The sequence below is a fragment of the Leucoraja erinacea genome, chromosome 6 (assembly GCF_028641065.1).
Source record: "Leucoraja erinacea ecotype New England chromosome 6, Leri_hhj_1, whole genome shotgun sequence".
NCBI classification, from domain to species: Eukaryota; Metazoa; Chordata; class Chondrichthyes; order Rajiformes; family Rajidae; genus Leucoraja; species Leucoraja erinaceus.
In genome coordinates, this window is record NC_073382.1 from 57,860,722 (window position 1) to 57,875,767 (window position 15,046).

Here is a 15,046-nt window from a genome sequence, read left to right on the forward strand (position 1 = left end):
CAATTCATTAGTTGTTCAGACTTGCATAGAACATACACAGGCCCTTTGGCCCACATCAACATACCCAACATGATTCCAAGTGAATCCAATTTCCTTTGCTTGCATGTGATCTGTATCCCTCCATTCCCTGTAAATCCTTGTGCTGATCCAAAAGCCTCTTAACTGTCACTATTGTATCTGCCTCTGTCACTTTCCCAGGCAAATGCATTCCAGCCATCCCCTCTACCCTCAGTGTAAAATAATTTGGAGCTCCAGATTACTGCTACCATTTGAAGGAAATGCTCTTTCCAGCATCACCCTGAAGTTCAAAGTTGCATCATTCCATCCTCTTCTCTTCACTTTTGTCCAAGACCAATAAAACGTCTAGGATGCAGTTTCCAAAGTGAATGAGGTTCTCCACATGGGAATCAAACGGATCTCTGTACAGGATTTACACTACAAGCTCACCTTTATATTCCAACCCTCTTTGTGACAAATGCCAACATGCCATTCACTTTTCTAATTACTTCTGTATTGCTTGTATTTAATGAGACACCAGAAGCTGGAATCTTCCACAAAACACAAAGTGCTGGAGGAACTCAACGCGTCAGACAGTATCTGTGTAAGGAATGGACAGATTATGCAATCATATTCTTGATCTAGCTCGAAGATGGGGGAAATCATTTGGGTATTCAGAGTTATTCACTCCAGGGTACCCAGTCACGAGCAACAAACACTATGCTGTGCAAACTCAGCAGGTTGAGCATCACCTGACGTCTCAAGTCCAAACCTTACACCAGGACTATTTCTATCACAGATGTAACGACCCATTAAGTTCCAGCATCTACACACCTGTTCTCCATGTTCAGCGTCTAGCCAGTTCTTGCAACCAGTACATACATTTTACTTCATCTTTCATGTTTTTGCTATTAGCTAGCTAAGAAATGCTCTTAAGCAAAACCAAAAGTGCTGGAGTAACTTAGTGGGTCTGGCAGCATCTGTGGAGGGAATGAATAGATGTTTTGGATCGGGAACCTTCTCTAAGAAATGCCCGCTACTCCTTCACCCTTTCATTTGTAAATACAGTTGGCCACAGCCCGACACAGATCACTCACATTCCACCCATTACGAGTACATACCTTCTCTGTTTTGTATCTCCTAATCAATTCCCTTCCCAAGTGAGCAGATAATTATTTCAAGAGGACTAGAATACAAAAACAGGGATGTAATGCTGAGGCTCTACGAGTCACTGGTCGGTCCACATTTGGAGTATTGCGAGCAATTCTGGGCCCCATATCCAAGAAAGGATGTGCTGGCACTGGAGAGGGTCCAGAGGTGGTTTATGAGAATGATCTCAGGAATGAGTGGGATAACATATGATGAGCATTTGATGGCACTGGGCCTCTACTCACTGGAGCTTAGAAGGATGAAGGGGATCTCATTGAAACTTACCAAATAGTGAAAGGCCTGGATAGATTGGACGTGGAGAGGATGTTTCCAATAGTGGGAGAGTCTAGGGCCAGAGGTCATAGCCGCAGAAGGGCGTTCTTTTAGGAAGACGAGGAGGAACTTATTTAGTCAGAGTGGTGAATCTGTGGAATTCATTGCCACAGAAGCCTGTGGAAGCAAATTCAATGGATATTTTTAAGGTAGAGATAGATAGATTCTTGCCTGGTCCAGATGTCAGGAGTTATGGGGAGAAAGCAGGAGAATGGGGTTTGGAGGGAGTGTTAGATCAGCCATGGTGGAATGGTGGAGTAGACTTGATGGGCTGAATGGCCAAATTCTGCTCATATCACTTATGAACTTATGATCTCCAAGCACATGAACTGTTGTTTGGTAAAACATTTTACATATCAGGAGTGGAGGTGAAAACTGAACCATGGTGGCATTTAAGAGGCTCTTAGATGGACTCATGTATTCAGGGGATGTTGGGATATGGATCACACGGAGGCAGAAGATATCATCCAAGTTGGCACCATGTTTAGCACATACATTCTGGATGAAAGTTTAATGTTTAATCAATAATGTTTAATTGTTAAAGATTAATGTTTTATGTGTCATTCCTAACTGTCACGGTATGTCATGTTGTCACTTGTGGGCGGAGCACCAAGGCAAATTCCTCGTAATGTGAATGCTTGGCCAATAAACTTATTCATTCATTCATGAAAGGGACTGCTCCTGTGCTGTACAGTTCTAAGTTCTATGGTCAGATTTAAACCATTTCAAATTTACTAATTATCTAGACAACTCTTGCATTATATTCCCCCAAAAGGGGAGAAATATTTAACGGCTGCATAATGCATAAATTCTCCCTCCTCAGAACAGAGACATTGATTAAAGATCGACTTGTATAGTTTTATTGATTATTACCTTGTGCAATATTAACTTGCATTAAAAGAATTAAAGGATAGCTAAAAAAGCCGCTGTCCTTTTGACAGTATCAATTACTGATAATGGCACATATGCCTGCTTCAATAATGTATGCAAATCCCTTCTTCAACCATTTTTGAGTCAAAATAAACACTAAGCAGGACAGAGGCAAGTAAGGAGTAACAGCGAGAGTGGGGAAAATGAATCGTTTCACTTTATCCCTTAGTTTAAGTGATGAATTGTCAACCAGTTCCTAGAGCTTTGCAGTTGAGCTTCACATTGAAACATAGAAAATGGGTGCAGGAATAGCACATTCGGCACTTCGAGCCAGCACTGCCATTCAATTTGATCATGGCTGATCACCCAGAATTAGTTGCCTGGGTTTCAACAACTAAGTTACAGAGATAGGTTGAATAAGTTAGGTCTTTATTCTCTGGAGCGCAGAAGGTTAAGGGGGGACCTGATAGAGGTCTTTAAAATGATGAGAGGGATAGACAGAGTTGATGTGGACAAGCTTTTCCCTTTGAGAATAGGGAAGATTCAAACAAGGGGACATGACTTCAGAATTAAGGGACAGAAGTTTAGGGGTAATATGAGGGGGAACTTCTTTACACAGAGAGTGGTGGTGGTGTGGAATGAGCTCCCAGTGGAAGTGGTGGAGGCAGGTTCATTGGTATCATTTAAAAATAAATTGGATAGGCATATGGATGAGAAGGGAATGGAGGGTTATGGTACGAGTGCAGGCAGGTGGGACTAAGGGGAAAATAAATTTGTTCGGCATGGACTTGTAGGGCCGAGATGGCCTGTTTCCGTGCTGTAATTGTTATATGGTTATATAGTACCCTGTTCAAGTTTTCCCCCCATATCCCTCGCTTCCATTAGCCCCAAGAGCTATATCTAATTCTCTCTTGAAAACATCCAGTGAATTGGCCTCCACTGCCTTCTGTGCAAGTATTGCTTCAGTATTCTCATGATTAAAAAAAGTACCTTCCTTGCCTAATCACCTATCTAATTTGTTGCAGACTATAATTTTCCCGAGATATCCCAATTTGTGAACATGGATTACTCCTGTATTGGTAGCCTTGCCCTGAACCCATTAAACTCCGTACATTACTTTCCTCCTCTAAAAAAGTTTAAAATCGTACATTTTCCAAGACCACAACACTGTAGTTACTAGAAACTTAAAATAAAAAAAACAGAAAATGTTGGGGAAAACTTGGCACATTAAGCTTAATTCATCTGGGTGGGCGGCACGACTCGCGTCGCAGCGGCCTCTGCAGTCCGTCTGTCGTTTTTTGTTTGTTTTTTTTGTTGCGTTTGAATGTTTGAATGTAGTTTAAAGTGCTTTTTTTTAAAAACTGGGTTTGTGTGTGGGGGCGGTGGATGGGGGAAAATTTAAAATCATTCCCCTGCACGGAGAACCCGACCTTTTCCCTGTCGGGTCTCTGTTGACGTTGGGGTCTAGCACCGTGGAGCGGCCTCCAACCGGAACGACCTGGGGCTCCAGTCGCGGAGCCTGTGGACTTACCCACCATTGCGGAGCTGGCCGGCTTCGGAGCGGGAGGAGCTGTGGTGGCGCGCTGCTGCGGCCTGACCCTGGAGATTCAGAGGTTCCAGCCGCAGGTCTGGTGGACAATAATACCGGGAGCCCGCGGGTCCCTGCTGGGAGACCGCTTTTCGAGGCTTCCGCAACGGCGACTTCTCCCGCCCGAGTTGCGGGGTTGAAAATTACCTGGAGCGGGTAATTTTTATGGCCGCGGGACTTGTTGGCGCATGCCGGGGGCTCAAACACCAAGACCCGGAGCAATGCCTTGCATCGCCCGGCGTGGCTTTAATGGCCGCGGGACACTTACCATCCCCCGCCGGGGGCTTTGACTCGGACATCGGGAGGAGAATGAGGATTGTAGGGGAGAGATAAGACTTTGCCTTCCATCGCAGTGAGGAGGAGATTCACTGTGATGGATGTTTGTGTAAATTGTGTTGTGTGTGTATGACTGCAGAAACCAAATTTCGTTTGAACCTCAATGGGGTTCAAATGACAACAAATAAATTGTATTGTATTGTAAGAAAGGTCGTCAAATATGAAACCGTCTCCCTTCACACATGTGGCCACTGAGCATTTTTCTATATTTAATATTCAGTTCTCTTTCTGCAATTTTCCAAAACAGTTGAAATTAATTCAAAGCAAAAGGTTCAAACTGTAGCTGACGATGAAGCTTGCAGACATAATTGAGAATTTGAGGAATTTGAAATATTTGGCCTACTATGTCTTTGTGTATAAACCACACAGACCATTAGGGAGGCTCCATTACATTTTCCTCTGGATGGCATATAACACAATCAAACCCTGTGTTGTAATGATATAGCAATTGCCATAATGCAAAGATATTTGGAAAAAAGTTGTTATTTAGTGAGCACCACCCTGGCCACACACTCATTTCACTCCAGCCATTGGGAAGGTAGTGGGAGAGAAACTAACATATAGGTTCAGGATCAGCTTCTTCCCTCCAACCATTAGGCTATTAAACACTACAATCACTAAATAAGTTCCGAAAAAAATTACCCACCCCTACATAAACTTGAGGACATCGCTTGTCTTCACACTATTGTTTTTTTTTTTTTTAATGTACACACGTATACCTGAATTTTTTTATTATGTTTACAAAGTTCTATGATAACTTATCTGGTGTTGCTACAAACAACAATTTCATTGCTCCGTTTTAGACCACATGACAATGAAATACTCTTGACTATTAATAGAATGTTTAGGACTTTATGCAGAGAGTTGTGGACATCGCCCAGACCAGACCATCATGCAACCAACCTCCCTTCCATGGACTCCATCTGCACTTCACATTACCTTGACCAGGCCGCCAGCATAATCAAGGACCAGTCTCACCCTTGGCATTCCCTCTCCTCCCCCCTCCCATCGGGAAAGAGGTAAAGAAGTTTGAAAATGCACACCTCCAGATTCAGGAACAGTTTCTTCCCAGCTGTTATTAGACAACTGGAATGGTCCTCTCACCAACTAGCGTGCTTTCACCGGCCATATAACCTCATTGAAGACCTTTAAACTACCTTTAATCGTACTTTATCTTGCACTATATATTGTATCCTTGATCCTTATGCCCCTGTCCCACTTAGGAAACCCGAACGGAAACCTCTGGAGACTTTGCGCCCCACCCAAGGTTTCCATGCGGTTCCCAGAGGTTGCAGGTAGTGGAAGCAGGTAGGGAGACTGACAAAAACCTCCGGGAACCGCACGGAAACCTTGGGTGGGGCGCAAAGTCTCCAGAGGTTTCCGTTCAGGTTTCATAAGTGGGACAGGGGCATTAATCTGTACACTGTGGACAGCTTGATTGTAACCGTATGTTCTTTCCTTTGACTAGATAACACTTAACAATAGCATTTCACTGTATCGCTGCACACGTGACAATAATAAACTAAACCACCAAAAAGTATTGGGATTATATCTCTCACCTGAATAAAAACGGTGAAGAATATAATCACAATGGTTGCCGTGATGAACAAATTCTTCCGAGGAAAGACATGAGACGGGAGTAGAAAAACGAGGGAAAAGCAAATGGCTCCACGCAGCCCTCCATAGGCAATGATGAATTGATCCTTGCGGGTGACTAATAGTTTACGGAATTTGTTAATAATCCAAGTCAGTACAAGTACACCTGGGAGGAGAAAAAAAAAAAGTTAAAAACTAGGAACATCCCTACAAGAGATCATATCACCGATTATAGGAGGTATTTTTCATCTTTGAAAATGGATATTAATTCACTGGTATATTCATGCTGATATCAGGCTGATATTTGGATATAGAAAAGACAAAGTGTTTGAATAAGTCAGGTAGATCAAATGTCTTAAATGTTATTGTACTAGCTTCAAATACCTCCTCTGGCAGTTCATTCCATATACCTACCTTCTTCTGTGCGAAAATAGTGCCCCTCTGATTCCTATTAAATCTTCCCTCTCTCACCTTAAACACATGTCCTCTGGTTCATGATTCCCCTACTCTGGGTTAAACAAAAAAAAACTTAGCCTATTCAGCCTATCTTTTCCCCCTCATGATCTTATACACCTCAATAGGATCATCCCTCATCCTCATGCGCTCCAAGGAATAATGTCCTAGCCTGCCCAACCTCTCAATCAATCAATCAATCAATCAATCAATCAACCTTTATTGTCATCTTGCAAGCAACAAGTACAGTGCAAAATGAAAAGACGTTTCCCAGTGAATAGCGGAGCCTCGCACATGAAATTTAAAACACTTCTCACATAATAACACTAAAAAAAAAACAATCCAGTCCCTGATGGAACAGAATAAATAGTTAAAATCAGGTAAAAAAACACAATGTTAAAAACAGTAAACCAATCATAAAAAAATGTCCGGGGCCGCTGATTTGAGTGGCCAGTGCCAGTTATTAAAGTGTCCGTGCCAGCCGCAGAGTCAAGTCAAGTGACTGTGAGTGCAGAGTGACTGTTTAGCAGCCTCACAGCCTGTGGTAGGAAGCTGTTTAGCAGCCTCGTAGTCCGGGCTTTGATGCTTCGATATCTCTTGCCTGATGGCAAGAGATCCAGGTGTGTGTGGAGGGGGTGCAGTTTGTCCTTGGCAATTCTCTGTGCTTTCTTCAGACAGCGGCTCTGGAACAGTTCTTGTACCGAGGGTAGGGAGACGCCAATAATCCTCTCTGCTCCCCTCACTACCCTCTGCAGAGCCTTCCTGTCCGAGCAGTTGCAGGTGCAGTACCACGTATTGATGCAGTACGTGAGTACAGACTCCACCGTGCCCCTGTAGAAAGTCCTGAGGATGTTGGTGGGGAGTGAGGCCTGTTTTAGTTTCCTCAGGAAGTGCAGTCGCTGATGGGCCCGTTTGACGGTCCCAGTGGTGTTCCTGGACCAGGTGAGGTTGTCCGTTATCTGCACACCGAGGAACTTTATGCTCTCCACTCTCTCCACTGCAGTGCCACTAATGTTGAGCGGTGTATGCTCTGGCTGCGCCCTCCTGAAGTCGACAACCATCTCCTTAGTTTTTTCGACATTCAATTCCAGGTTATTTTTGCCGCACCAGTCGTTCTACTTCCTCCCTGTACCTTGTTTCGTCATCTCCACTGATGAGTCCCACCACTGTAGTGTCGTCCGCGAACTTTATGATTTTATTGTCCCTGAATCTGGCAGCACAGTCATGTGTGAGCAGTGTGAACAACAGCGGGCTGAGCACACAGCCTTGAGGGGAGCCGGTGCTCAGCGTGATCGAGCCCGAAGTGTTCTTGCCAACACGGACTGACTGCGGTCTCTCTGTGAGAAAGTCCAAGATCCAGTGACACAGGGTGGTGTTGAGGCCCAGCAGGGTTAGTTTCTCCACAAGTCTCTGTGGGATGATGGTATTAAACGCTGAGCTAAAGTCAATGTACAGGATTCTGGCGTATGTGTTCTTGTGTTCCAGATGCGCGATTACTGTGTGCAGCGTGGTGGAGATGGCATCCTCTGTAGAGCGGTTGGGGCGATCGGCAAACTGTAGGGGGTCTAACGATGAGGGGAGGCTGGCAGTAATGTGGGGTTTCACCAGGCGTTCAAAACACTTCATTATTATTGGGGTCCTGGCAACATCCCCGTAAATCTTCTCTGCACTCTTTCCAGCTTAACAACATCCCCCCTATAGCAGGGTGGCCAAAACCAAATACAATACTCCAAATGCAGCCTCAACATAATATTAAAGAGACATTTGGACAGCTGCATGAATAAGATAAGTTTAGAGGGTTATGGGCCAAATGAGACTAATGGGGCATGTTGGTCAGCATGGGCAATGTAGGCCAAAGGGTTCAATTCCATGCTGTATGACTCAATAACAACATCTTATGCAACAGTAACATAACATTCCAACTACTTTACTCAATACCCTGACTGAGGAAGGCTGATTAGTCAAAAGCCTTCTTGACCACCCTATCTGTGTTGCGATTTTCAAGGAACTATGTTCTTGCACTCCAAGAGCCCACTGCTCTACAACACTCGCCAAAATCTTGTCAAGGACCTGCCCTGGTTTGACTTCCCAAAATTCAACTCGATCCAACATTCTGTTATGGAAAAGTTGTCAAAGCCCCTTCTGATACATAAAACAATTGTTGCCTCGTCAGTTACTGCAAAAATGTCTCCATTAACTTTTTGGGACACTTAATCATTCAGCTGCAATTTGGTATGAACTAGAAGATTTGAAAGAGAACAATACAAATTTGCTGAACACCAGTGAAAATAATTTTACACACTTTCTTTTACAAGTTTATGGATTGATGAAGGTCATTCCCTTTTCTCCCCTCTCCCATCAGGCAAGAGGTACGGAAGAGTGAAAACGCACACCTCCAGATTCTGGGACAGTTTAGTCCCAGCTGTTATCAGGCAACTAAACAATTTTCTCATTAGCTAGAGTGCAATCCTGACCTCCCATCTACCTCACTGATGACCATTGAACTCTTTAATCAGACTTTGCCTTGCACTAAATGTTGTATCCTTTATTTGTGCACCGTGGACGGCTTGATTGTATCCATGCATAGTCTTTTCATGGATGGGATAGCACACAAATAAAAGCTTCTCACTGTACCGAGGTAAACATGACAATAATATACTGAAGTAAACGTAAAACTAAGTGTGTTGAGTCTGCACCCAGATGCAATGTTTTGTGGGGACAACCTATCATATCTTGGAAAGTGGGACATGTTGGATAGCCCACTTAAATTAAATAATCTGGCTTTCCTTCTGTTACTGTAATTTAAATCTGAAAATTCACTTCAGATTGACCCAAATCTCATTAAAAAAAATAAAAAAAAATTCAGCAATTTTTTTGTACTCGCTTATCAGAGCCAGGAAGAACATTACATACTCACTCTATAGTGATAGCGAATATTTACCTAGCGCACGCCACAATAAGCAGAATAATAAAGTGAAGCAAACAAACGCCCAGTTCCATTCATGCTTTTCCGTGATTGTCGATACCCCAAGGAAAATGAAAATGAGAGTCTCACTGACACTGCTCCACATCTTCAAGAAATACTTAATAGTGGTGCTGGACTTCATCGAAATGTTTTCTTCTACGTAGCGCTTCATGCTCATAGAACAGGCTATCAATCTGAAAGAGAAAAGATATATTGGTTCAGTTTTGAACACGAGGGATACACAAGCATCCTAAGTGAAATAAAAGTATGTTGCTTTCCCCCTTTAGCTTAGCTCAGTTTAGAGACAGCGCAAAACTAGGCCCATCGGCTCAGAGTCCATGCCAACCAGCGATCCCTGTACACTCGCACTATCCTACACGCTAGGGACAATTTAACCACGCCAATTAACCTACAAACTGTACGTCTTGGAGTGTGTTAGGAAACCGGAGCACCCAGAGAAAGCCCATGCAGGTAACGGGGAGAACGCACAAACTCAATACCGAGAGCTCCTGTAGCCAGGACCGAACCCGGGTTCGTGGCGCTGTAAGGCCGCAACTCTACTGCAGCGCCACTGTGCTACCTGGCATTGAACAAAATATTTCAGGCCCATTAATTGAATAGTTTAAAAGCACCATTTGGCATTATAGCAATTTATACACCAATGTCATTTTTGCAACCTTGGAAACATCCTTGGTTAAACAGCAACAGTCAAGTATAACCCGAGTAGGTGAATACAAAACATTTCATACCATCAGCAGTGTTTTCCTCCTGCATGCCCACATTTCCTCACCCATCAAATGCTCCATTTTCTGCCCATTCACTAAATCCAAGAGTGTGGGATAGAACGAAGACTACATAAAATATAGAACAGTACATCACAGGAACAGGCCTTTCAGCCTTTTATGTCTGTGCTCACCATATCAAAATAAACAGCACATCTGTCTGTACTTAATCTACAAGTCCCCTTCTTCGACATGCGTCTATCTAAATGTTTCTTAAATGTTACAATCGTATCTATTTCCATCACATTCCTTATGGACCTGTCCCACTTTTTCGGCAACTTTAGGCGGCTGCAGGAGACTATGCAGTCGCTATATGTTCGCGGGTGGTTGCCGGGGAATGTGGCGAGTAGTTCCCACTTTCTCGGAACTAGTCGCGGCTTAATTCTGGGTCGCCGCTAATTTTTCAACATGTTGAAAAACTAGCGGTGACCTGAATTTTGATACCGTGGAGAGTAGCGAGAATTCTAGTACCGTAGGTACAGTGGTAGTGGGTTGCCAGGAGGTTGTAGGTTGCCGTAGTTCTCATAGGTTGTTGCCGGTGCTGGCCGGTGAATTTCATTGGCTCATTGGGACAAAAAAACGTAAAGTCGTTTTCAGAACGAAGGATAACCGACCGGTAATGTTAATGTCTGCCGAGCTTCACAGCAGTGTATCTCTGGCTTCTTAAAAGTTGTCTCCACTCCTCCCCCCCCCCCCCCCCTCTTTTAAAGGACTTAAGTGACCCTTCCTGCACACTGTGCTTTCACCATCTTAATTACAGCGCCAACCTTCCTGTTAATCATGTCCGTTTCACATTGGCTTTGCACCGTGGTGTGCAATAAGATGGACAAGTGGAAATTGCTCTTGAAATATATATTAAAAATTTTCCTTGTTGTTAATTTGCTTGAGGGCTGGAGTAAAGAAGTTGGGATGTAATGTTAAAATTGTACAAGGCATTGGTGAGGCCAATTCTGGAGTATGGTGTAAAATTTTGGTCGCCAAATTATAAGATGTCAACAAAATAGAGAGAGTACAGAGGAGATTTACTAGAATGTTGCCTGGGTTTCAATGACTAAGTTACAGAGAAAGGTTGAACAAGTTAGGTCTTTATTCTTTGGAGCACAGAAGGTTAAGCGGGGGACTTGAAGAGGTCTTTAAAATGATGAGAGGGATAGACAGAGTTGATGTGGATAAGCTTTTCCCATTGAGGGTAGGGAAGATTCAAACAAGAGGACATGACTTGAGAATTAAGGGACAGAAGTTTAGGGGTAACATTCGGGGGAACTTCTTTACTCAGAGAGTGGTAGTTGTGTGGAATGAGCTTCCAGTGGAAGTGGTGGAGGCAGATTCGATTTTATTATTTAAAAATAAATTGGATAGGTATATGGACAGGAAAGGAATGGAGGGTTATGGTCTGAGTGCAGGTATATGGGACTAGGTGAGAGTAAGTGTTTGGCACGGACTAGAAGGGCCAAGATGGCCTGTTTCCGTACTGTAATTGTTGATATGGGGGTGTAAACAAGAAAGAGTTGGAGGGTGAAAATGGCAAAAGGCTGGAGAAAGAGTGCAAGACAAAGTGAGAGAATGTGTGAGGTTAGGGGAAACAAATTGTTTTGATGATAATTGAGTGAAGTATTTTAATGATGAGCTGTATTTCCAAAATTCCCTGACCACCTTGTACAATTTAGAATAAGAACTCCCTTTCTTGTGGAAGGAAAGGAGTGGTCTTTTAAAAAAAAAGTCTTCTGCTCGATTAACTTTAGTCAGTTTTATGATGTTCCAGAGGCCGAGGAGTAATTGGTGACAGGAGGAAATCTTTGTATGGAAGGCTATGAGTAACCTCCGTTAATCTACAGTGATCAGCATTGCCCAACATCATTACAGGAAGGGCACACGCCCGTGGTTAACCACAACCTTTCAGTGGAAAGAGGCTCGAGATGATACATCGCTGTTTGCATTAGGGGCTTGATCATTCATCAATTAAAAGGAACATGTTATGGTGGCGAGGCTTCAAGTGGTACAAAATATTATCAAAAATGTGACATGGCCTTTTAAGGTAGGAGCAACTCACTAGCCATTAAGATAGTTTTCCTCAAAAGCTATCAGACATGCACCATTTCACTTCCCTTTTTTTTTTTTAAAGTGAAACAGAACAATACGACAATGTAAAATTATTGGTTTATGTACACTGGTTAGCTACAAGTCAACTGTAACATGCTTAATTATATCTAATATTTTATCTACTTGCATGTCAAACATGTACATACACTCTCAGACATAATGCAGCTCTGTAGCAATGTTACAAATTTTTTTGATTTAAAAAATCAAGTCTGCAATTTATCCCATCAGATAAAGCATAAAAAGAAGTTTAATGTGACACCCAATTCAGTTTCATATCTTCAGTATTAAAAATGTTATGGCCATTTTCATACTGAAATTAGCATTGTTCCTTATTGCTTTTCCATCGACTTAATTAAAAAGATGTGATCAAGGACAGTCAAAAGCCCATATATTTCTTATAAATTAAGAGAACTGAATGACATTTTCAGTTATAATAGATTGAAGCATTCTGAAACAGATATGAAACAATCTTACTTGGATGACCTGAAATTAAAGCATATAATTAGTTAAGGGCCTGTCCCACGAGCATGCGACTGCAAGCGGCAAGCTCGACCAAACCGGAAGCCGCGCGGAGGTCGAGTGATCCCCGTACAGGGCCTGTCCCACCAGCATGCGACAGCATGCGGCAAGCGCGACCAAACCGGAAACGGGGGCCGCGCGGAGGTAACATAGAAAATAGAAATTAGGTGCAGGAGTAGGTCATTCGGCCCTTCGAGCCTGCACCGCCATTCAATATGATCATGGCTGATCATCCAACTCAGTATCCCGTTCCTGCCTTCTCTCCATACCCCCTGATCCCTTTAGCCACAAGGGCCACATCTAACTCCCTCTTAAATATAGCCAATGAACTGGTCTCAACTACCTTCTGCGGCAGAGAATTCCAGAGATTCACCACTCTCTGTGTGAAAAAGGTTTTCCTCATCTCAGTCCTAAAGGATTTCCCCCTTATTCTTAAACTGTGACCCCTTGTCCTGGACTTCCCCAACATCGGGAACAATCTTCCTGCATCAAGCCTGTCCAACCCCTTAAGAATTTTGGAGTTTCTATAAGATCCCCACTCAATCTTCTAAATTCAAGCGAGTCTATCCAGCCTTTCTTCATATGTTGTCCTGAGTCCTAAGTCCTGACATCCCAGGAATCAGTCTGGTGAACCTTCTCTGTACTCCCTCTATGGCAAGAATGTCTTTCCTCAGATTAGGAGACCAAAACTGTACGCAATACTCCAGGTATGGTCTCACCAAGACCCTGTACAGGTAGAGTGATGCCGTACGAGTTGATGTGAAGTTCGAGCGAAGTCCGCGGGAAGTTTGCGCTAGGCGTACGCCGTCAAGATGCTGCGCACACCCGTCGAGGTGGTGGCTACGGCCTCAATGCGGCTGTGGGCCGGCAGCCCGTTGCTGATTGGAATTTTTGGACAGTGTCAGTTTTTCGGAGCCCCACGCGATGTCGGGACCAGTTCTGCACAACTCCATATGGCTCCGGCGATCGAAGTGGGACCGGCCCCACGAGGCCGTACGGCTCAAGCGACCACGTTAGGTCGCGCTTGCCGCATGCAGTTGCATGCTCGTGGGACAGGCCCCTTTTTTTAAAAAATATTTTTATTATTTTATACAATTTAACAAAACAGAACAAAACAAAAAAAGAGAAAGAAAATAAAGCAAAAAAAAAGCCGCCAGACATAACAGTATTTGTGCAATCCACATGGTGCTACACAGTCAGGCATTGCAAGAGCAGAAGTAAAGGTCACAGGACTACATCACTGCAGATAATATGAAATTATGAAATTATTGGTCTTTGAGATGGTTGATAAATGCTCCCCAAACACTTAAAAAGTTGTTTGGTACCTTGGAGTTGTACAAGCATATCCTTTCCATCTGTATGATTATTATCATTTCTTTGAGCCATTTTTCGAAGCAAGGGGGTGTGGATGATTTCCAGTCTGTTAGGATCATTTTCTTGGCTGCCACCATACCAAGCATCAGTGCTTGTTGTTCTTCAGACATGAAGTACAAAGCAGTCTCTGAGCATCTGGATCAGGGAGAATATCTTTTCCATAGACCCCAGAAAACCACTTAAATATTTCAGACCAGTATCTTTGTATACGAGGACAGAGCCAGAAAATGTGTGTTAAAGAACCATCTGCACCTTTGCATCCGTCACATAATGGAGAAATAGCTGGGTAGATTCGATATAATTTGGTCTTTGAGTAATGGAGTCTATGGATGACTTTAAACTGGATTAGTTTATACCTGACATTGATTGAACAAGTTTGGATTCTGGTCAGACCTTCATTCCAAATGTCGTCAGACACCTCGAAATTCAGCTCAGTAGACCAGGCTTCTTTCAGATGGGTAGTGGATACAGAGGTGGTGAATAGACGCACAAAGCTAGATATTAGATGTTTGGAGTCCGGAGGAAGCTGCAGGAGCTCATAGAGTGGGCAACTGTAGGGCATGGTTTGAAAATTTGGATTTTCATTTTTAACATAGTGCTGTGGCGGCTCCTAAGGGTCGTGCCATTATACTGCCGAACCCCTCGGCACAGGAGTGGCGCAGTCCGGAGGCGGTCCTTAGCCAGAGGGTATAAAAGGCAGGGTTTGGGTGCCATCTTTTCCTGGTTTCGTCTTCCCCTGAACCGGGAGGAATTAAAGTAAAGTGCTTCTCAAACTTCAGACTACTTGCCTCATTTTGAGACCCACGCACTACAGTGCCTAATTTGGAGATAGCGAAAAAAAATGAGTTGGAAAGGTTAAATTTTGATTTCAGCTCATTAAACAAAGCAAACTTTTTGTCAATATATAGATCTCTGAGGGTCGCAAGGCCCTTAAGTTACCTAATTGTAGCTAATTACAAAATTTAATTACTAGATCTAAACATC

General features: G+C 43.3%; 1 protein-coding gene across 1 annotated transcript in view; it reads right to left on the bottom strand.

The window, feature by feature from the left end:
* Positions 1-15,046, bottom strand: part of slc9a2 (solute carrier family 9 member 2) — a 70,073-nt gene that overhangs the window by 20,056 nt on the left and 34,971 nt on the right. Inside the window, exons 4-5 of the mRNA XM_055637139.1 lie at positions 9,264-9,481; positions 5,833-6,035 (exon numbers count right to left, since the gene is read on the bottom strand). Coding sequence (XP_055493114.1) covers positions 5,833-6,035; positions 9,264-9,481 — 421 coding nt within the window. The remainder of the gene's footprint in view (positions 1-5,832; positions 6,036-9,263; positions 9,482-15,046) is intronic.